The 23,885-nt window shown below is 38.7% G+C and overlaps 1 protein-coding gene across 1 annotated transcript; it reads left to right on the top strand.

Annotated features, from left to right (window-relative positions):
* Positions 1–5,412: 5,412 nt before the first annotated feature.
* Positions 5,413–6,456, top strand: LOC138888552 (uncharacterized). Its single transcript, XM_070170433.1, has 2 exons — positions 5,413–5,708; positions 5,805–6,456. Exons 1-2 carry the CDS (start codon positions 5,413–5,415, stop codon positions 6,454–6,456), a joined length of 948 nt encoding a protein of 315 aa, XP_070026534.1.
* Positions 6,457–23,885: the final 17,429 nt, after the last annotated feature.

Here is a 23,885-nt window from a genome sequence, read left to right as displayed (position 1 = left end):
TGATTTATTACATAATTCAGATAAGAAACCCTAATCAGACCTGCCTGTTGGTTGTAATTAATAAAACGGATTCTATTTATAATATTCACCCTAAAGCTTTCCTAAGTGTTGGACAATGATCCTATAGACTTGGTGTCTAATGAATTCAGAAAGCATTGAAATAAACTGAATACATACTGATTAAGAAGTGTTGCCAGATTATTAAAGAAAGGGAAGTTTTAGCAAAGGTTATAAGTTCTGCAAATGATGACACGTCGTTATTACGGGTTTTAGCCTTATACGTGAATGGAGCGATTCAGATTCGATTAATAGTTCCTATAGACATGCTTTCTATGCGTTGTCAATTTTAAAACCTTTTATAGACATGATAAAGAATGCAGAAGCCTTATAGACATGATATCTAGATGCTGAATTTCATTTAAGGCCTATGAACATGATTGCTAGATGAAGAACGGATATACGGGATTTAGGACCTATAGGCATATTTCTTATATGCATATGCAGAATTTAGATTTCCAGGTACTTATGGACATGATTTCTATATGAGAGCATGCATAATTAAGAAATACTTATAGACATGGCATCTATGTGAGAAAATCAGAATACCTATAGGCAGGATATCTATGTGAGAATGCAGAATTTCAAAAATACCTATATGCAGGATATCTATGTGAGAATGCAGAATTTTAGAAATACCTATAAGTAGGATATCTACTCTTTGAATACATAGTTACCCATCCCTTTTTCACTAGCCATCCCTAAGAATTTATTACAAATTATTACAATCCAGAAAAAAGTAAAAGAATACATCGGAAATTGAAAAGTACAACCAAGGAGAGCCTGATTCGGGCTTCATTTCTGAAATATGAGGTAAACCAACTCCAAGAGATTGTGATCCAAAGCCTTTCTCCCATTTGGATGTGTCAAAGTTCCCTAAGACCTCAAAGGGGACTCCGGGCAATGCTCACACCCAAATACATTATCAGATTAGGACAAGTGTAGTGCGGAAGGGTCAGCCCTCAAGTGTCCAAGTTCAGAGGGAGCTCAAGGTCCCAAGGCAAGGCTCACAAGAGGGGGACAGAACTTAAGGACTAAGAGAGTGTGCAAGTGCAGAAACAGAATTCTGAAAGGGGGAAAGGGAAAAGGAAACAACTACAAATAAGTACACATAGGAGTACAGAGGGAAGAGAAAAGTTGAAAAGACTAGGCAAACTGTGGGTATAGCCAGTAATGGAGAGTGCTAATACACCTATAAGCCTACTAGAACACATTATTAGAGGCTAGGATCCCGAGGGATCAAGTTTAGTTCATGGACAATAATTTGAATATTGTCATGCCTTAAACCATAGCTCAAACACATAGGGGGAAGTGGTTTTGGGATTCATAATAGGAGAAGGTGGAAAGAAATCAGCATGCTAATTCAAGTACAGAAACAGTAAGTAGACATGGATACAAAAGCAATAAAGAAACACATTGTTGTGGTGCTAAAGCTTAAATCAGGATATACCAGTTTCAAAGAAACAAATAGAGAAAAGTAGTAGGTCTTGTAAACAGGCAACAGTGCATACAAGAAAGAATACTATTGTGTATGAATGTGAGTTTAGAAAGATTGTGAATGAGTGATGTGTTTGTGAAAGAGTCGTGCATTTATAGTGTGAAAATCAGGCAAAAATAAGGTAAGAAAACAGTTAAGGAACTGATTATCAATTAAGAATCAATCACACAAGACTTCCCTTAATTAAGAAATTCAAATTCAAATGGTAAAAGTTATTTAAGGGAAGAATTCCAATAAACCTTTTGTGCAAAGCATGCAATTAGGGGCAAATACATAAAAAGTTATTTAAGGGAAAGAATTTTGAAATACACGGTTGCACAAATAAGGTAAGAAAATCAATTAGTAGCCAGTAAATCAGAGTTAGAGATTTTGTAATTATTGGTCTATGAATGAACCAAGTCAGAAAAGCTGAGAAAGGTTTTAACTTAAGTCGAGTCACAGGGAAATCAACTAACAAGGAAAGAAATCAATCAGACCTATTCATAAGGAAGTCTGAACTAATCACAAATTTGAAAGCCATTTTAGAGGGAAGTTCATCACATATAAAGACCATATAAACATGTTAAGCTGAAAGAAGATGTCGTGTTATTGCAAAATCAGTAGATAATAGGCTACAAGAGCATGGTTGTCACATAGGTTAGCAATGTAGAAGAGAAGTAGCATCTAGTAGAATACAAAAAATCCAGTGTAAAAGACCTTAGAAGAGTTTAGCAAAAGTCAGAATCATACGAAAAACAAGGATTTCAAAACTCAGTTCATAGACTCGAAATAGGTTTGAAAGAGTTAGGGTTTTTGAAACAAAACCAGTTCAGGTAAATCACATAGCCAATGGTTTCCAAACTTGGAAACCCCCCCAAATTCTAGGGTTCTACCATCAGTCGAGTGCAGAGATCAGAGGACAACTAATTGAGTCGAAATATGTTCAGAGGTCTCAGAAAAGAACTGAAACCTTTAACATGTTCCTTTCAGCAACAAAAACTTATGAGAAACATGGTAGAAGAGTAAAATGCGAAACACAGTAGGTGCTCAAAGAAAATATGGTAGAAGAAACTAATACGAAACATAATGAATGCTACGAACAGTAGGAGAAGCATATTAAGAAGTATTAGAAGAAACTTAACTAGAACACAGTAGAGCAAATTTAATAAGAAACACTCAAGAACACAGTAGAGGAAATTTAATAAGAAAACACACAAGAATACAGTAGAGGAAAATACGGTAGAGAAACACACACAAGAACACAGTAGAGAAAAACATAGTAGAGAAAACACACAAGAACACAGTAGAAGAAACACACAAAAGAAAGAGAAAATCAGAGAAACATCTAAATATCTCAGAAAAAACCTTAGATCGGAAAAAGAAATGGTTTTGAAAGTAGTTTTTTGAAAGAAAATCCAGAAAATCATTTAAAAACTTAGAGAAAGCATAGATCTGGAACAAATCTAAAGAGATCAGAAAAACCTCAAAACTAGGGTTTTCAGAGGAACCCAAACGGTGAGAAAAGCTTGGATCTAAGCAGGAGGGGTCGAAACCAGGCTCGAAGCATGCATGGCTTGCCGGAGCAGGCCGGAGATGGTCGTGGAACTTGAATCGACAAAAGTTTGGACCAACCCTTCGTGGTCAGGCCACGAGTCTTCAGTTAACCAAACGTGATGATCCATAGGTGGCTTGTGGGTAGTGAAACTACCATGGGTTTAGGTCAGAAGGTGGCCGAAGAAGATGAAAAGGGACTCATCGGAGAGGAGGGGAAGCGAAGGTCCCAGAGAGAACTAGAGGTAGAGAGATAGAGACAAGTGAGGGAAAATGAGGGGTATTAGGAGGGGGGTCGTTTGATTAAAAAAGGTAAGGGCGGATCTAGACCATTGCTCAAAATTGATCAACGACCAAGATTTGATTCGGGTTGGGTTGGGTAGTTTTAGGATTGGGATTGGGGTCTTGGGTCGGTTTAATTTGGATTGGGGATTGAGTTTAATTAGGCCAGATTTTAGGCTAAAATTGAAATGAATTTGGTTATTATTAAAATAGCCAGTTTTTCCCTTTTAAAATTAAAATTAATAGTAAATTAATTTTTGAAAATAAATTGAAAGCATAAAAATGGTTTATAATACATAATTATCAATTTAAAAATATAAAATCTCATTTTATTAATATGAAACGAATTTAAACCTAAAATATGGCTAGTATTGCAATTATGCAATTCTATACTTTAAAATACCAAATAAATTTATAAAAATATGTAAAAAATACATTAGCTATATTTTAATATAAAAATGAGACTCCAATAAATGAATCACCAAAAATAATAATTTTGGGATAATTATTGGATTTTTCTTAATTAAATAGGGCAGTAAATTGATTTAAAAATCTTTAAAAAATTAAGAAAATAATGTAGACTTGGGGTATACTTATATATGTATATATATGCTATTTGAAAGGTATTTTTCATATAAAAATACCGGGAAAAATTGGGTATCAACAGTTGAGAACGAGAAGTACTCCCTTATTCTAAGGTATATAAAGCATTTTACCTGGCAGCGTATGCATTTTTTTTCAATTCATTGCAGACACACTTAGGGATCATTTGGTAGGATGTATTAGAGAAAATAATGTATGTATTATTTTTTGGTATTATTAATCTCTTGTTTGGTACACTTTTTCGATCTATACAGTACTAATGCAAGTATCAGTTATGCAACCTATTTGGTATTATCTTATGTATAACTAATACATAGCAAACTATGGTATTAGTAACACCAACGCTATTAATGCATGCATTAGCACGGTTAAAGATAAAATTGTACTTAAAGTCACATAAAGAGAATATATTTTTGCAAACAACTAATTTTCTTAAACTTCTGCAATGTATTTTAATTTTTAATACACCACACCAAACAGTGGATAAGAAATAATCTTTGCATCACTAATGCTTGTATTACTAACCTGTACATTATTAATACACCTTATTCAACATTATTATTATACACCCAACCAAACGACCCCTTACATATTTGCGTGGGTTATCTGTAATTCTATATGGAACTCAAAAATAGTAGGTTTAGTCCTATTGCTTGAAAATGAAGGTTCAATATTCTTTATCCTAACAATTGATACATGTACAACACTTGTGAACCAGCTTATACTGTTTATAATTATTCATGAAATAAAATGATCATATTGGCATTGACCATAAAATACCACCTTATAATTGTTCCCACACACTTACCTAGAAATGCAAAATATATAGCATCAGCAATAGTCAGCCCTGACTTCAGCAACATATATTGAGAGTAACTGCTTTTGATGTTATATCATATATTCTATCATATTTCATCATCATTAACGTTAATTTGGCTTGTGATCTATGTTGTTCGGACTTTTTAAATTATCGCTAGGTACGTGTCTGATCTCTCCGCAACAGTATTTTAGAGAGTCTAAGCAACATAATTTGGTCTTATAAATATCCTCCACCTAGTGCTGGAGCCCAATAATCGCCAACAATGTCATTTCCAACATGTTGTGTGCAAGATATATATAGGAATGAAGCACAACCCTCTACTTGTTGGAATACATCAATCTCACTCTTTGTTTTCTCAGAAAGATCTAATTTCTCCAACATGCTGAAGGAATATTAATTTGTTACATTGTTAGAATTTCGCTAATGAAAATAGGACAAGTGTACATAATTCATAGGGTAATTTTATTTTCAGATTCTTTTCTAGGTAGCTAATATTTGTATAGATACATAGTCCTCTTGTACAGTGATTTTTTGAGAATACACAGAAAATTTCACAATCATCTTTCTCAATTTTTACATGGTATCAGAGCATTAGCTCTTCTTTCAATTTTTTGAATCAGCCATGTCTCCTCCTTCTGATGTTACTGAAACTCCCACTCCCACCCACGGTTCTTCATCCACAACAACAGGAAATGGAAATACCATTGATTCCACACATCCTTTCTTTCTTCATGCATCTGATGCACCAGGGATGATACTTGTCAACACACCATTTGATGGTCGAGGTTATGCTGGATGGAGCAGATCTATCTTGATTTCACTTTTAGCCAAGAACGAGTTGGGTTTCATTGATGGATCTTGCCCTATGCCAACCCCAACAGATCCTACTTTCAAACCTGGAGCAGATGTAACCATATGGTTACATCATGGTTGTTAAATTCTCTGACCAAAGTGATTGCTCAGTGTCCTCTATTCAAAAATAGCTAAGGATCTATGGCTGGATCTGGAGCACAGGTTTGGACAACCAAATGGAGCCAAATTACATCACCTGCAAAAGGAGCTAGCTGATTTAGTTCAAGGTTCAACAGATATTGCTAGTTATTTTACCAAAATGAAACTATTATGGGATGAGTTAGACACTCTCAACACTGACATGTACTGTTCTTGCAACTGTGAATGTGGTAGTAAGAAGAAAATGCAACAATTTAAGGAAGATGAAAGGATCATTCAATTCCTCATGGGATTGAATGAGACCTATGAACATGCTAGAAGCAACATTCTCATGATCAAACCATTACCCTCAGTCAATCAAGCATATTCCCTTCTCATGCAAGATGAGAATCAGAGGGAAATTCATGTCAATCCTCATTTCCCAACAGATGGTTCTTCATTCCTAGTGAGAAATCAAGCTCCTCAGAACCATCAGACCTCTAATGGTCCTCAATTCTACACTCAACAGAAGACTGGAAACAATTCCTACAAAGGGAAATCTGAATATAAAGGGAAAAAGAATGCACAGATGTATTCTTATTGCAAGATGACTAATCAAACAATTGAAAACTGCTATAGACTTATAGGTTTTCCTGCTGATTTCAAATTCACTAAAGGCAAGAAGATGCAACATACTGCAAAAGGAAATTCAGCTGCTGCCATAGAGGATACATGAGAAGTTTATAGCAAAGTGGTAGAAGGACCTCAGTTTGCTCAAAAACTTTCATCAGACCAGTTCAATCAATTGGTCAATCTTCTGAATCAAATGCAAACAGGGTAGGGAGGTACCCATGAGGTTAATGCAAATTCTGCTTCTGGTATATTACTTACCAACTCTCCAACCTGTTATTCAATTGCTAATTCTAACCGTAATCACTCCTGGGTCATAGATTCAGGAGCAACTGAGCACATGTGTTTCAATGCTAGTACATTCTTATTCTTATTACCATTACCTACTCCTTTAATGGTAAGGTTACCTAATTCCTCTAGAGTTAAAGTCACTCACTCAGACAATGTTTCCTTATTTCCAGGATTAGTGTTGGAACATGTTCTTCATATTCCTAGTTTCAAATACAATTTACTCTCTGTACATAGACTCTGTCAAAGATTCAAGTGTCTATTGGTTTTCACTTCTTTTGGCAAGTCCCTCTCATGAAGAGTCCACAAGTTTTTGGTGAGGCTAAAGAAAGACTCTACTTAGTACAGCCTAATGTGACAGAGTCTAGGAACCTATCTTCAGAGACTACAACATCTTTATTTAAGAAGTCTTTTTCTAATTCAATTTCAACTTCTTTTTCTTTTCCTATCTTAGCAAAAACAGAATCTGATGTAATGTTATGGCATGTAAGATTGGGGCATTTGCCCTTCAATGAAATGAAACACATCAATTCTATATCATTTTCTTCTACTCCTATTTGTGATTGTGATATATGTCCTCAAGCAAGACAGTCTAGATTACCATTTCCATTTAGTCACATCAAGACTAAACAAGTATTTGATATGATTCACATTGACACATGGGGACCTTATAGGAAACCTACTCATAATGGATACAAATATTTTTTAATCATTGTGGATGATTTCAGTAGAGCAACTTGGACTTATTTGTTAAGCACAAAGAGCAATGCATTTTCTGTCTTAAAATATTTCTTAAGCATGGTGGAAAGACAATTCAATGCTAAAGTAAAGATCATTAGATCAGATAATGCTTTAGAATTAGGAAAAGCAACTGCTGCATCTATATTTCTGCAATCTCAAGAAATTCTACATCAGAATACATGTGTGGGTACTCCTCAACAAAATGGCATTGTCGAGAGAAAGCACAGACATTTGTTGGAAGTGGCCGGGGCTCTATTGTTTCAATCCAAGGTGCCTATATCTTATTGGGGATAATGCATATTGACAGCTACTTTTCTAATCAACAAATTCCCCTCTAAGGTCCTTAAAGGTATAACTCCCTATGAAGTATTATTTAACCAAACACCCTCCTATTCCTTCTTACGAAATTTTGGTTGTTTATGCTATGCCTCTACTTTGTCACATCATAGAGGTAAATTTGAACCTAAGGCAAAGGCATGTGTTTTCATGGGATATCCTATTGGACAAAAAAGATACAAACTATTGGATTTGAATACCAAGAAACTGTTTGTTTCAAGGGATGTTCATTTTCTTGAACATATTTTTCCATTCAGCTATAGCAATTCTCCTACACTAGACCCTCCTTCTCCATCAGTTCAAATTCCTTTAGTTTTTCCTCCTCCTTCAAGTTATTTCACCCTTGACACTTCTTCTCCACTATCAGTTACACCACTATCTACACCCATACCTCACACCCATCCTAATTGTCTTCCTACACACCCAGATTCACCAGTTGTTTCACCTTCTCCTCTACTGGAGGTGTATTCGATATCTGACGGGATGATGGATAGTGAATTGTCTTTGTGTACACATGTTTCACGAATGCCTACCGTTACGGCAAATGTGCCTGCATTCAAAGAAAAATCGTAAGTTTTATGAGGGGAGGTTGGTTCGTGCTCCTGTCGGCTGGCTTTGCTTTGCTCCGTTCTGAAAGCCTTTCGAGTTCCCCTGGGTGACACCTGGCTATTATGGAAATAGAATTTTCGAAAAAAATATGCAATCATTGATAAAATAGAATCATTTTTGAAGAGTTTTGATATATCAAGTAATTTTTGTTGAACTAGCTACTGTGACACATTTCAAAGGCATTGCAGCTCTTTTATGTTGGAATTTTGAGGGTCCTCCTCAAAATTCTGCCCCAGTTTGATAGATGATTTTTAACTGTTTATGGATGGCGGACCCTGCTGAATCTTCTTCAGAATTTTGAGAATCCTTCTCAAAATTCTGCCCCAGTTCTTGAATGACTACTGACTTCCTGGCATGTGATGGCGTTGGCTGGATTTGCTCTGGAATTTTGAGGATCCTCCTCAAAATTCTACCCCAGTTTCTGATTTTGGGGGAAATAAAAATTTTACTATGATATGACCAAACCCATAAGGCTGCCTACATATCCCGTCTTAAATGGGAATCAGGTCAAGCGTAGTTCAATTGTTGATCGGGAACAAGTGGTGATGTATTTTGGGGATTGTGGTAAGTGGTGGTTGGTGGGTACTGAATTAGTTGATGATGATATTGTGGTGGAGTTAGTATTAGCAATGGATTGATATTTTGGGGTGGAGTTGCGTATTGATTTGGTGCGCTAGGATTTTGTGGCTGTTGGTTTTGTGTATTTTGAGGAGGTGTTGGGTTTTTTGTGTTCTGTTGGTGGATATCAGGGACATTGATGGTGAGTGACAAGTTTGCCAAATTGTGGACCTGCTCGAGTTCTCCTTGTAATTATAGTATCTTTTGTTCTAGTCTTAAAATCAGGTCATTCGGGGCCGGAGTACTGTGGCCGTTGGAAGTCTCTGCGTTCTCAACGTTTTCCTTTCATATTCCACTTAAGTCGCCCATCTTTGATTTTTCTCTGCCTTTTGTGTTGCTTGGAAGAGGAGGAGGTGGAGGGCCTCTAGATCTAGTATGATATGCCAATGAGGCCAGTATGAGCGAATCAACCTAAGGGGATGGGAATAATAATAAAGATAAGCAAAACAAAAAGGTATCAAGTTAGTGAGGATTCTGAAATGTTTGCAGTATTTAAACACATATTGCAAAATGTAAACTCGTATCCTAATTTGGGAGCCTCGTTGTGCCTGAGGTAGGCCTAGCAATAAATAAATTTGGAGAACTTCAAATGCCAATAAATGCTTCATTTCATAATATAAAAGTAGACGAATCTAAAACGACACTAACATAATAATAAAACAAGTCGCTACTCGGAACTTGGCCTTATTACATTTTAGGAAAAACAAGTAAATCTAATCTATTTGGTCCTAGAAGGACTTCCTTCAGGTTGAATGCTCTCGTTGATCAAATCCTCTAGTTTGCGTAGGTTCACCAGTAAAAATGCCTTTGCCAGGTGTTCTCCTTCGATTCCTTAGGCGTTCTGGCAGTCGGTGACTCTCTTCCTCACTTTTCCTTCCAATTCCAGCAGACTGTATTCCAGATATTCTAGCTTTTTACTAGCTTTGATGGCCCTCTCTTTCCATTCATTGATTTGGTCATTTGATGGAAGACTTGTCACGACCCCGGTTCGCCCTCCGTGAACCATCGTGAAGGCACATAGTCTCTACGACTAGGTAAGCCTAAATTGCGGAAAATAAACCAAAGTGCGGAATAAAAACAATTTAAAACAGAAATAGAGTGATATAACAACGTTTAAAAGTACCGCTCGTCATACACAACATAAATTCTCGAAACCGATACAGTTTTCCCAAAACCCGTAAACCCATGAATCACAAGCTAAGGATCACTACATAGTGCTCTAACTCCAGAATAGTCTAAAACAAAATAAATATAGAAGGGCTGTAACTATAAGAAAGAGTGGAGAGAGACTCCTGGGTCTGCTGACGCAGCAGATATACCTCGAAGTCTCCGAACGTTCACCTCGCCTCAAGGATGGTAAGTCTGAGTTGAAGTACCTGGATCTGCACATGAAAAACATGCGCAGAAAGGGCATGAGTACACCACAGCGGTACTCAATAAGTGCCAAGCCTAACCTCGATCGGGTAGTGACGAGGAAGGTTAGAGCCCTATTGAGACTAAATAAATAAAGAGATGATAGAATAAGATAAGCAGTGCAATTGAGAATCTATAGTAAGAATTTAATATAGGATAATAAGGAATAAAATAATTGAAATAGAGAAAAAAAGACAATCACAAGGAAATACCACTCGAAATAGGGATGAAAACCGGGGATCTCTCAGTATCCTCAATATATATGCCGGGTATCTCTTGGTATCTCGAGGATCTCTTGGTATCCTCAATGTATGCTAGGGATCTTTTGGTATCCCGAGAATCTCTTGTTATCCTCAATATACATGCCAAGTATCTCTTGGTATCCCTCACCTTAGTTCAAATCATAAATACGTACATGGGATCTCCCGGGATGCCGTCCCGTAGTCCCAAAGTAAAACACACAGCAACAACACAAGAATACTCGATTAAGCTAAAATTCGTACCAAATAAAGACAGGAAATTCTAATTTAACATGCTTCACATAATTCAATTAAGGTAGTTTAAGCAAATAAATAGTTAATTCAATTAGACATGTTTTTTCTAAGCTAACAACAGGTTTAAATTGCAAGTAAAATGAGACATGAAAAAGGAACACAATTGAAATTACTTAAAGAAAATCGGATTTTCAACAATTAGCTTAAGTATGCACTCGTCACCCCACGTACAGGGCATTTCAATTATCAAATATACCAAATCCTAAGGGGAAGGTCCCCCACACAAGGTCAGGCAAGCCACTTACCTCGAACCAGCTCAAATCAATCTGAAACCACGCTCTTGCCACGAGTAATCGACTCCAAAATGGCCCAAATCTATTCAACTCAATTGCATAATGTAAATAACACTTCAAGTAACTGAGTCTACAAAGAAATTCTAAGCTAATACGTGAAATTAGGTAAAATGACCAAAATGCCCTCAGGCCCACATCTCGAAATTGAGTAAAATTTATATTTTCAGAATCCTCATACTCTCACGAGTTCATGCATACCAAAATTATCCAAATCTAAGGTCAAACTCTCAATCAAAAGTCAAATTTTAGGTCTAAGAACTTTCTTCCAACTTTTCCCCAATTTTCATCTCCAATCCGAAATTAAATGATGAAACAAACTATTGATTGATGGAATATAACTAGAAAGGGTTAAAGAATCGTTACCCAATGATCTCCTCTTCAATTTTCTCTCAAAAAATCGCCCTCTCCCGAGGTCCAAATCGAATTTCCAACTTTTTAAACTAAACCCTCAAAATTTCATATTTCTGCCCAGCTGTTTCTGCATCTGCGGTCCTGGGACCGCTTCTACGGTTCCACTTTTGCGGAACAATGGTTGCATCTGTGACTTCTCACTTAAAACCAGTTTCTGCTTCTGCGGTAGACCATCCACACATGCGGTCTCGCAGGTGCGATTCCCTTCTCGCACCTGTGGCTCCTATTGGACCTCTCCAATTCCGCTTCTGCGACCACAGAGCCGCTTCTGCGGTACCGCACCTGTGGAACCCAAATCGCAGGTGCGGTTATGACAGAAAACCAGCTGAAGCTGCAACTTCAAAACTCCAAAATTCTTCCGTCAACCACCGAAAATCATCCTGAGGCCCCCAGGACCTCAACCAAAGGCACCAACACGTCTAATACCACTATCCCAACTTATACCAATCCTTAAAACACCTAAAACAACATCAAAACGACGAATCAACTACGGATTCAAGCCTAAAAATTCTAAAACTCTAAAAATATGCTTTCGATCAAAAAGTCTATCAAACCTCGTCCGAATGACCTGAAATTTTGCACATATGTCACATTCAACACTACAGAGCTATTCCAACTTTCGAAATTCTATTCCGACCCTCAGATCAAAATTTCACTATCGAACCGGAAACTTCAAAATTTGACCTTTCAATATTTCAAGCCTAAATTAGCTACGGACCTCCAAAACACAATCTGAATATGCTCCTAAGCCCGAAATCACCCAAGGGAGCTAACGGAACCATCGGATTTCCATTTCGAGGCCGTCTTCACAGTGTTCTGACTACGGTCAACTTTTGCAACACTTAAGCTCTCATTTAGGGACTAAGTATCCCAAAACTCAAAACCGAATGTTCTGGAAAATCAAAATAGCAGAAATAAACACAGGAAAAGCAGTTAATAAGAGATCGGAGCGTAAATTCTTAAAACGACCGGCCGGGTCGTTACATCCTCCCACACTTAAACATTCATTCATCCTCGAACGAGCATAGAGACATACCTGAAGTAATGAAAAGATGAGGGTAACGGCTACGCATATCCTGCTCGATCTCCCAGGTCGCCTCCTCGACCGACTGACCCCGCCACTGACCTTCACTGATGTAATATTCTTTGACCTCAGCTTTCGAACCTGCCTGTCCAATATCACCACTGGCTCCTCAACATAAGATAGATACCCTGTCCAACTGGACTAAACTGAAATCCAACACGTGCGACGGATTACCGTGATACCTCCGGAGCATCGAAACATGAAATACCGGATGAACCCCTACCAAGCTGGGAGGTAAGGCAAGCTCATAAGCAACCTCCCCAACACGTCTCAATATCTCGAAAGGCCCAATAAACCTCGGACTCAGCTTCCCTTTCTTCCCAAACCTCATAACACCCTTCATAGGCGAAACCCAAAGCAGAACCCGCTCTCCAACCATGTAGGAAACATCACAAACCTTCCGGTCCATGTAACTCTTCTGTTTGGACTGGGCTGTGCGGAGTCTATCCTGAATCACCTTGACCTTCTCCAAAGCATCCTGAACTAAGTCTGTGCCCAATATTCTAGCCTCACCCTGCTCAAACTAACCCACCAGAGATCTATACCACCTACCATATAAAGCCTCATACGGCGCCATCTAAATGCTGGACTGATAGCTGTTGTTGTAAGCAAACTCCGCCAGTGGCAGGAACTGATCCCACGACCCTCCAAACTCAAACACACACGCACAGAGCATATCCTCAATAATCTAAATAGTGCGCTCAGACTGTCTGTCCCTATGAGGGTGAAATGCTATACTCAATTCTGCCCGAGTACCCAACTCTTGCTGAACGGCTCTCCAGAACCGTGATGTGAACTGAGTACCTCTGTCTAAAATGATGGAAACTGGAATACCATGCAAACGAACAATCTCCCGGATATAAATCTTTGCTAACCGCTCCGAAGAATAAGTAGTACACATAGGAATGAAGTGCACTGACTTGGTCAGCCGATCCACAATTACCCAAATGGCATCGAACTTCTTTAAAGTCCGTGAGAGTCCAACTATGAAGTCCATGGTGATCCTCTCCCACTTCCACTCCGGAATCTCTATCTGCTGAAGCAACCCACCCAGTCTCTGGTGCTCATACTTCACCTGCTGACAGTTGAGGCACCGAGCTACAAATCCCACTATGTCTTTCTTCATCCGCCTCCACCAATAGTGCTGCCTCAAATCCTGATACATCTTTGCGGCACTCGGATGAATAGAATACTGCGAACTATGGGCCTCTTGTAAAATAAACTCCTGAAGACCATCAACATTAGGTACACAAATCTGACCCTGCATCCTCAATACCCCGTCATCACCAATAGTCACAACTCTGGCATCACCATGTTGAATCTTGTCCTTGAGGACAAGCAAATGAGGGTCATCATATTGACGCTCCCTGATACGATCGAATAAGGAAGATAGAGAAACCACGCAAGCTAGAACCCAACTGGGCTCCGAAAGATCCAATCTCACGAACTGGCTAGCTAAGGTCTGGACATCCATCACCATAGGCCTCTCCAATGCTGGTAAATAAGTCAGACTCCCCAAACTCTATGCCCGACGACTCAAGGAATCTGACACCACATTGGCCTTGACCGGGTGATACAGAATAGTGATATCATAGTCCTTCAGCAACTCTAACCATCTCCTCTAGCACAAATTAAGATCCTTTTGCTTGAACAGGTGCTGCAAGCTCTAATAATCCATATAAATCTCGCAAGGCACACCATACAAATAATGACGCTAGATCTTCAAGGCGTGAACAATAGCAGCTAACTCAAGATCATGGACAGGATAGTTCTTCTCATATACCTTCAACTGTCTGGATGCATAGGCAATCACCCTACCATCCTACATCAAAACTGCTCCAAGGCCAATCCTCGAGGCATCATAATAGACAGTATAAGAACCCGAACTTGTTGGCAATATCAAAACTAGGGCTGTAGTCAAAGCTGTCTTGAGCTTCTGAAATCTCGCCTTACACTCTTTCGTCCACTGGAATAGAGCACCCTTCTGGGTCAGCCTAGTCATACGTGTTGCAATAGATGAAAACCCCTCAACAAATCGACGGTAATAACCCACCAAGCCAAGGAAACTGCAGATCTCTATAGCTGAGGATGGTCTAGGCCAACTTTGCACTGCCTCTACTTTCTTCAGATCCACCTGTGTACCCTCACTCGACACCACATGACCCAAGGATGCCACAGAATCCAACCAAAACTCACATTTCGAGAACTTTGCAGATAACTTCTTTTCCCTCAAAGTCTGAAGCACTGACCTCAAGTGTTGCTCATGATCTTCCCAACTCCGGGAATATACTAGAATATCATCAATAAAGATAATGACGAACAAGTCAAGATTCAGCCGGAACACACTATGCATAAAATGCATGAAGGCTGCTGGGGCATTGGTCAGCCCAAATGACATAACAAGGAACTCGTAATAACCATACCGAGTCCTGAAAGCACTCTTCGGGATATCTGGCTCCCGAATCTTCAACTGATGGTAACCTGAGCGCAAGTCAATCTTAGAAAACACTCGTGTGCCCTGAAGCTGGTCAAAGAGATCATCAATACGAGGCAAAGGATAACGGTTCTTCACTGTAACTTTGTTCAACTGGCGATAATCAATACACATACGCATATAACCATCTTTTTTCTTCACAAACAAGACAGGAGCACCCCAAAGTGATACATTAGGACGAATAAAACCCTTATCAAGAAATTCCTATAACTAATCCTTCAACTCCTTCAACTTAGGAGGAGCCATATGATATAGAGGGATAGAAATGGGCTGAGTTCCCGGCAACAGATCAATGCCAAAATCAATATCTCTATTTGGCGGCATGCCTAGAAGATCAGCTGGAAACACATCAGGAAAATCCCGTACTACTAGGACTGAATCAACTGAAGGGGTATCAATACTGACATCTCTCACATAAGCTAGATACACGTCACACCCCTTATCAACCATACGCTGAGCCTTAAGGAAAGAAATAACTCTACTAGGAGTGTGATCTAAAACACCCCTCCACTCAACACATGGTACACCTGGCATAGCTAGCATCACGGTTTTGGCGTGACAATCAAGAATAATATAATGGGGTGAAAACCAATCTATGCCCAAGAAAATATCAAAATCAACAATGCTGAGTAACAATAAATCGGTTCTATTCGATCTAGGCTCCACTTATTCTTATGTGTCTTCTTATTTTGCTCCACATTTGGGTGTACCTCGGGATTCTTTGAGTTCCCCTATTTATATTTCTACTCCTATGGGAGATTCAATCCCCTGCACGTATTTATGAATGAAGCTGAGGTGCGGGATATCGAGAGATCCCTGACACATATATTGAGGATTCCAAGAGATCCCTAGCATATATTGAGGATACCAAGAGATCCTCGGGATACCAAGAGATCCCCGGATATCATCCTTGTTATGAGTGGTGTTTCCTTGTGATTGTCTTTATCTCTGTTTCAATTATTGTATTCCTTATTATCATGTATTAAATTCTTACTGTAGATTCTCAATTGTACTCCTTATCTTATTCTGTCATCTCTTTATTTATTTAATCTCAGTAGGGCCTTGTCCTTCCTCGTCACTACCTGAGATGATCAGATACCCGCGTCCCCTACTGCAGCCATCAAAGGTCGGGGCTGGGGTAGAGGCCGAGGACATGCACGTGGTGCAGCCAGATCACCTGTACGAGCTGCCACCGAGGTACCACCAGCAGTTCCAGCCGTCATGATGGTTCACGGAGGGCAAACCGTGTGCCCGGTTCAGCAGTTTGAGGTCAAGAGCAGCTTTACATTATGTATATCTGCTTGTGTGCATGGTTGAATTCAGTTTTCGGATGAGTCGGAGTCGAATTAGAAAGAAAAAATATAGTTCTGTAGAGCTTACGACTTGTACTACCTGGTTTTGGGAATTATAAATTTTGTAGAGATTCCTGCTTTGAGACTATTAAATTTCATTTATTATTGTTGTATTTCAGTATCAGTTAGGCTTACCTAGTCCCTAAGACTAGGTGTCATCACGAACCCAAACGGAGGGAAATTTGGGTCGTGACAAGTCGTGATAAGCCTAAATTGCGGAAAATAAACCAAAGTGCGGAATAAAAACAATTTAAAACAGAAATAGAGTGATATAACAACATTTAAAAGTGCCGCTCGGCATACACAACATAAATTCTCAAAACCGATACAGTTTTCCCAAAACCTGGAAACCCATGAATCACAAGCTAAGGATCCCTACATAGTGCTCTAACTCTAGAATAGTCTAAAACAAAATAAATACAAAAGGGTTGCAACTATAATAAAGAGTGGAGAAAGACTCCTCGGTCTGCGGGCGCGGCAGATATACCTCAAAGTCTCTGAATGGTCGCCTCGCCTCAAGGAAGGTAAGTCTGAGTCAAAGCACCTAGATCTGCACATAAAAAACATATGCAAAAAGGGCATGAGTACACCACAGCGGTACTCAGTAAGTGCCAAGCCTAACCTCGATCGGGTAGTGATGAGGAAGGTCAGGGCCCTACTGAAATTAAATAAATAAAGAGATGACAGAATAAGATATGCAGTACAATTGAGAATCTACAATAAGAATTTAATACAGGATAATAAGGTAAAAAATAATTGAAATAGAGATAAAGACAATCACAAGGAAATACCACTCGTACAGGGATGATAACCGGGGTTCTCTCAGTATCCTCAATATATATGCCAGATATCTCTTGGTATCCCGAGGATCTCTTGGTATCCTCAATGTATGCTAGGGATCTCTTGGTATCCCGAGGATCTCTTGGTATCCTCAATATACATGCCAGGGATCTCTTGGTACCCCGCACCTCAGTTCAAATCAGAAATACGTATAGGAGATCTCCCGGGATACCGTCCCATAGTCCCAAAGTAAAACACACAGCAACAACACAAGAATACTCGATTAAGCTAAATTTCGTACCAAGTAAAGACAGAAAATTCTAATTTAACATGCTTCACATAATTCAATAAGATAGTTTAAGAAAATAAACAGATAAGTCAATTAGACATACTTTTTCTAAGCTAACAGTAGATTTAAATTGCAAGTAAAATGAGACATGAAAAAGGAACACAATTGAAATTATTTAAAGAAAACTGAATTTTCAATAATTAGCTCAAGTACGCACTTGTCACCTCACGTACAGGGCATTTCAATTATCAAATATACCAAATCCTAAGGGGAAGGTCCCCCACACAAGGTTAGGCAAGTCACCTACCTCGAACCAGCTCAAATCAATCCGAAACCACGCTCTTGCCACGAGTACTCGACTCCAAATGGCCCAAATCTATTCAATTCAATTGCATAATGTAAATAACACTTCAAGTAACTGATTCTACAAAGAAATTCTAAGCTAATACGCGAAATTAGGTAAAATGACCAAAACGCCCCTCGGGTCCACATCTCAAAATCTGGTAAAATTTATATTTTCAGAATCCTCATACTCTCAGAGTTCATGCATACCAAAATTATCCAAATCTAAGGTCAAATTCCCAATCAAAAGTCAAATTTTAGTAGGTCTAAGAACTTTCTTCCAACTTTTCCCCAATTTTCATCTCCAATCCAAAATTAAATGATAAAACTAACTATAGATTGATGGAATATAACTAGAAAGTGTTAAAGAATTGTTACCAAATAATCTCCTCTTCAATCTTCTCTCAAAATCGCCCTCTCCTGAGCTCCAAATAGAATTTCCAACTTTTGAAACTAAACCTCGAAATTTCATATTTCTACTCAGCTGTTTCCACATCTGCGGTCCTGGGACTGCTTCTACGGTCCCGTTATTGCAGAACAATGGTCGCATCTGCGACTTCTCACTTAAAACCAGTTTCCGCTTTTGTGATAGACCATACGCACCTGCGGTCTCGCAGGTGCGATTCCCTTCTCGCACCTGCTGGACCGCTCCAATTCCGCTTCTGCGACCACATAACCGATTCTGCGGCACTGCACCTGCGGAACCCAAACCGCAGGTGCGCTTATGACAGAAAACCAGCTGAAGCTGCAACTTCAAAACTCCAAAATCCTTCCGTCAACCACCCGAAATCATCCCGAGGCCCCCAAGACCTTAATCAAAGGCACCAACAAGTCTAATACCATTGTCCCAACTTATACCAATCCTCAAAACACCTAAAACAACATCGAAACGACGAATCAACCATGGATTCAATCCTAAAAATTCTAAAACTCTAAAAATACACTTTCGATCAAAAAGTCTATCAAACCTCGCTGAATGACCTAAAATTTTGCACACACGTCATATTCAATACTACGGAGCTACTCCAACTTTTGAAATTCCATTCCGACCCTCAGATCAAAATCTGACTATCGAACCGGAAACTTCAAAATTCAACCTTTCGGTATTTCAAGCCTAAATTAGCTACGGACCTCCAAAACACAATCCGAACATGCCCTTAAGCCCAAAATCACCCAAGGGAGCTAACGGAACCATCAGATTTCCATTCTGAGTCCATCTTCACACTGTTCAGACTACGGTCAACTTTCCAACACTTAAGCTCCCATTTAGGGACTAAGTGTCCCAAAACTCTCCGAAACTCAAAACCGAACATTCCAGCAAATCAAAATAGCATAAATAAACACAAGGAAAGCATTTAATAGGGGATCAGGGCATAAATTCTTAAAACGACTGGCCGGATCGTTACAAGACTCCTCCACCAGTCTAGTAAGAGTAGGGGCGTGCTAACCATATCGAAGCTGGGGACCTCGTTCCTCATTTTCTGCAAAACACAAGGGTTAGAACCATCTTCAATAGACTCGACTATTTATACATTTATGATCAACATATCGACCTTTTTAGTTCCCCGAATTAATGCACAAAACGTGGTTGTGTCTGTTGGTATTATGAAAAACCCGATGGACTTTGGATAAGGCTTATCTTAAAGGATCATTATGTGGACAACATAACTGATCCGACTAGGTTTGACTATGATGCATACACAATTGTAACCAGTGTAAGGTTTCTATAGGGTTTTAGACTGATATTGAGGGGGAAGGCACGGAACCATCAACTGCACCACTGATCGACTGATTTTACCGCAAATAAGCCTTTCCGAATTTAAGGGTAGTAAATAGGAAGAGCGCAACCACTCATTAAAGCGTTGCTATAGCATTTGATACGCACGAGTGGAATATGATGCAGAACATGATTTATGCAGCAATTAATAACATGTAGTCAAGTATTTTCACGTAGGAAAAATAAATACAATATTTGAATAATTGAAAGACAGTTACAGGAAAAAGGAAATAAAGAGACAAGTTAGTTTCAGGCAATAAAGAAATCATAAATGCTTGAAAAATAGACAGTTAGATTCAAATAAGGGAGCAGGGTATGGGATAAACATGCTCGGACTAATTTATAAAAGACAAGTTCGTTATGGTAAGAGCCTAAGAATATCCCCAGCAGAGTCGCCATGCCGTCGTGCCACCTTTTTCCTCCCTTTTGACGGGGAAGCCCGGGTTTCGACATTCACGGGGTGTGATGACTCATTTTCTTTTGGGAATTGGGTATTTGAAGAGTCGCCACCTAACGGATTATGGTGCATTAGGGCACCTAGAGCGATTAACTCTTGGGTTTGTTTGCATTACCAGAGATTAGGGTAAGGGCTCGAAGTAACCTCGAGGGGAAGGTGTTAGGCACCCCCCTCAGTCCACAATTGTGGGTCCCGACCGAACTTATATTCACAAACTAGTCCATTACAAGTAAACAGTTGAATCAAATAGGTTGCAAATAAAGCATGTTAGAATAATTCAAGTAGCAAGATAAAGGTTTTGGACAAGTTGTAAAACAACGGTTTAAATAAAGAAAGAATTTGGTAAAGAGGGGTCCTAGGTTGGTTGTCCTATAGGATCACCCTACATAATGTCCGGTAAACTCCTCAATGAGGGGCTACACGTGACATTAGCGCGTAGTATCATATCCCATATCTACCCTTCCCATCCCCTTATTGGTCATGCAAAGCGAGTGTTTGGTCAACGATTTCTATTGGGTGCTGCTACCCGTCCCTTCTTAATGGTCTTGGAGGGAGTTAGGACCTCTACCTATATGTGGTTCTAGACGTACCCCTAAGGTTTTAAAAGGCGAAAATTCTAAGGCGACAACTAAAAGAACTTAGGACTTTCAACATACAAAAGGAGCAATTAGGGGCTCAGAGTTTCCTCCTCAAAACAAACATATAAGCAGCACGACTCAAGCATAGTTAAGGTCTTTTATTAGACAATGTCCTAAAGTAGGATATCTAAGTGAATATGTAGAAGACAAACAACCTCTCTTAGACTCAGAAGTTATACCCTAGCAATTGCCTATGGACTCTTTTTAAAACCTGTTAGGATCAGAAAACATTAAGCAATAGAAACAGTTGCAGAAATGTAGTTTTGAAAACGTCCTAAAGGCTTGCCTATATGCAGAATACTGATGTCTATATTAATGCAGAAACAAAGCAGGTTTTGAAATGGGCTCCTTTAATACCTATATGCATGATATCAATGAGATTGAGGCAGTTTAAAAGAACTTGTTTCAGGAAATACTTAATACGTAATAAAACCTATTCAGAAATGAACTAAGCGTGATCAAGTTGATTTATTAGACTAGATTAGACCGACAAGCAGAAATTCGAGTATGACTCACTATAGGCATGATATCTAAGCGTAATACTGATTTTAACGATTTGCATACATAACACTTGTTCTAACTGAATCTGGATTAGGTCCTATAGGCATGTCATCTGTTATTAATATTGTTTTAAGACATGATTGTTTGGAACCTATAAGCATGGTTTCTAAACATGAAAGAATGTAAAACCTTATAGACATGGTTTCTACTTGATGAGGCACTCGAATTTAAGCAGGAAGTCCTAAGAGCATGAGTTCTATTGAAAAACAATCAGATTTAAACATGAAGTCCTAGGAGCATGGTTTCTACTTAGTAGAGAAAACAGATTTAAAAGCAAAGTCCTATGAGCATGATTTCTACCCGAATTAACCCATAAAACATGTATCTACCCAACCTTTTCACTAAATAACCCAATATCTGTTTACAAATTATTACAGGCCAATGAAGAAATTTCATAAGTAAAAACAGAAAAATCAAGAAGCTATTCTATAGGGAGCCTTCCATCAGGCCCAGATTTTCCAAAGCCTCCAATGGCCTCATATGCCTCAATTTCATAGACAAATCAGAGTCTAGGTGCATCAAAGTTCCCTAAGGATCTCAAGAATCCCGGGCAGTGCTTACACCAAGACTTAGTAACCAAATATTGAACAAGTGCAGTGTGGAAAGGCCAGCCTCAGTATGCCAGAGTTTAGATGGTTCTCAACAAGATCCCAAGGCAGTACACATACTAGAGGGGGCAGAACTTATTGACTAATAGTACAGTGAAAAGTGATGCACACAAGTTGAAAAGGTTTTAGTAAGAAACTGTATTTAACAAAAGTCTTTTTGAAAGTAATTTAGTAAAGCAACAGAGATTGTTTGAAAAAGAGATTGGAATAGTTAACAAAGTCCAAACACCTTAGGATAGGTTCATACACAGCTAAGAGTTATCGCATCAGGTAGGTTTGGTAGTCACGAACAGGGGTAAAGGGGGTTTGGGAATACATAGGACACATATAGTTAAGCAAAGACCTAGGAATTAGTAGTCATGCCCAGAAGTAGCTAGCTAGACATAGTCACAGAATCAGATATAAAGAACAAACTCACATGCAAGGGGATAGGGATTTGGGAGATCCATGGTGGTAAATATATAACAAGTAAGAGATAATTAGTGAAGACATGCTCAGAAGCAAATAGAAAGGGAAATATACTGATCTCAAGGGGAGGGGATGACATGATAACATGCTAACAATATAATCCTCAGCTACAAGTTTCACAACAGAACCACAAATAGAAGAAAACCAGAAATAAGAGGAACTGAAACAATAAGAGAATTATAATGTTGTTGAACTTTAAATTGAAACTAGGACATACCAGTAAAGAGGATAGTAAGCAGGGTGAAAGAGTAAGAGAACACAAATGGTTAGCCTGAGCTTGCAGCCGGCTAACTCAGAGCAGTAGCAAGTAGCACAAGAGAGAGGGAGAGAGTAGAAAATTTTAAGTATGAGAGATAGTTTTGAACCCAAGTGTTCGTGTGTTTGTGTGTTAATGAGAGAGCATATATATAGTTTGAAGCTAGGTAGAATAATAAGGTAAGAATCAAAGTCAAGCAGTAATTATGTGTGATCACCCAAAATGTCATCTTTAAATTAAATAATTATCTCGGTATTTTAAGACCTTGAAAAAGCGGTATCAATAATTCCTCGACTTGCGTGCGCATTCTGTATAATTTTCTGGAATGTTTTTATGTGAAAAATGGATTAAATTGTGAACTAGAACTTTAAAACTCAACTGAGTTGACTTCGGTCAGCATTTTGAGCAAACAAATCTAGATAAGGTTTTGACCATTCTGTAGTTCCGTATTGTGATTTGGGACTTGGTCATATTCCCGAAATCGAATTCGGAGGTCCCTAGATCAAATTATCATCATTTAACGGAATCTAGAAATCTAAGGCTAAAGATTTCTTAAGTTTGACCGGAGATTTGACTTTTGAGAAAAAAGACCCCGGAATGGGATTTTGATGATTCCAATAGTTTTGTACGGTGATTTTGGACTTAGGCACATGTTCGAATTTGGATTTGGAAGTCTATAGGATAATAATACCCATAAACAGTGCCTGTGAACAGTACCGCGAACAGTACCCACGCGTGAACAGTAACCGCGGAAAATCTGGACAGAATGTTAAGTTTTGAAAATGGGACTTCGTCCCAATTTCTATTTTTACCAAATTAGAGCTCAGGGAGAGGCGATTTTTGGGAGATTTTCAGAGAAAATAACGGGGTAAGTGTTCTTAACTTAATTTTGGTTAGATTACCCGAATCTATTACTAGTTTTGGCATTAAATCTGTGAATTTAGTTGGAAGAGTTTGAAAACCCTCTCAGATAGATTTGAGGGTCAAAATATTATCAAAATTTAGTAATTTTGGTATGGTTAGACTCGGGGTTGGATGAGATTTCATATTTCGCAACTTTCGTTGAATTTCGAGACGTGGGCCCCACGAGCAAATTTTTAGTGCAATTTCGGATTTTTAATGAAAAATGTAGAATTCCATGTGGAGTTAATTTCTATAATTTTTAT

This window comes from Nicotiana sylvestris, chromosome 3 (genome assembly GCF_000393655.2).
Source record: "Nicotiana sylvestris chromosome 3, ASM39365v2, whole genome shotgun sequence".
In the NCBI taxonomy this organism is placed as follows: Eukaryota; Viridiplantae; Streptophyta; class Magnoliopsida; order Solanales; family Solanaceae; genus Nicotiana; species Nicotiana sylvestris.
The sequence above is the reverse complement of the archived record's forward strand: the minus strand, read 5'-3'. Positions and strand labels throughout refer to the sequence as shown.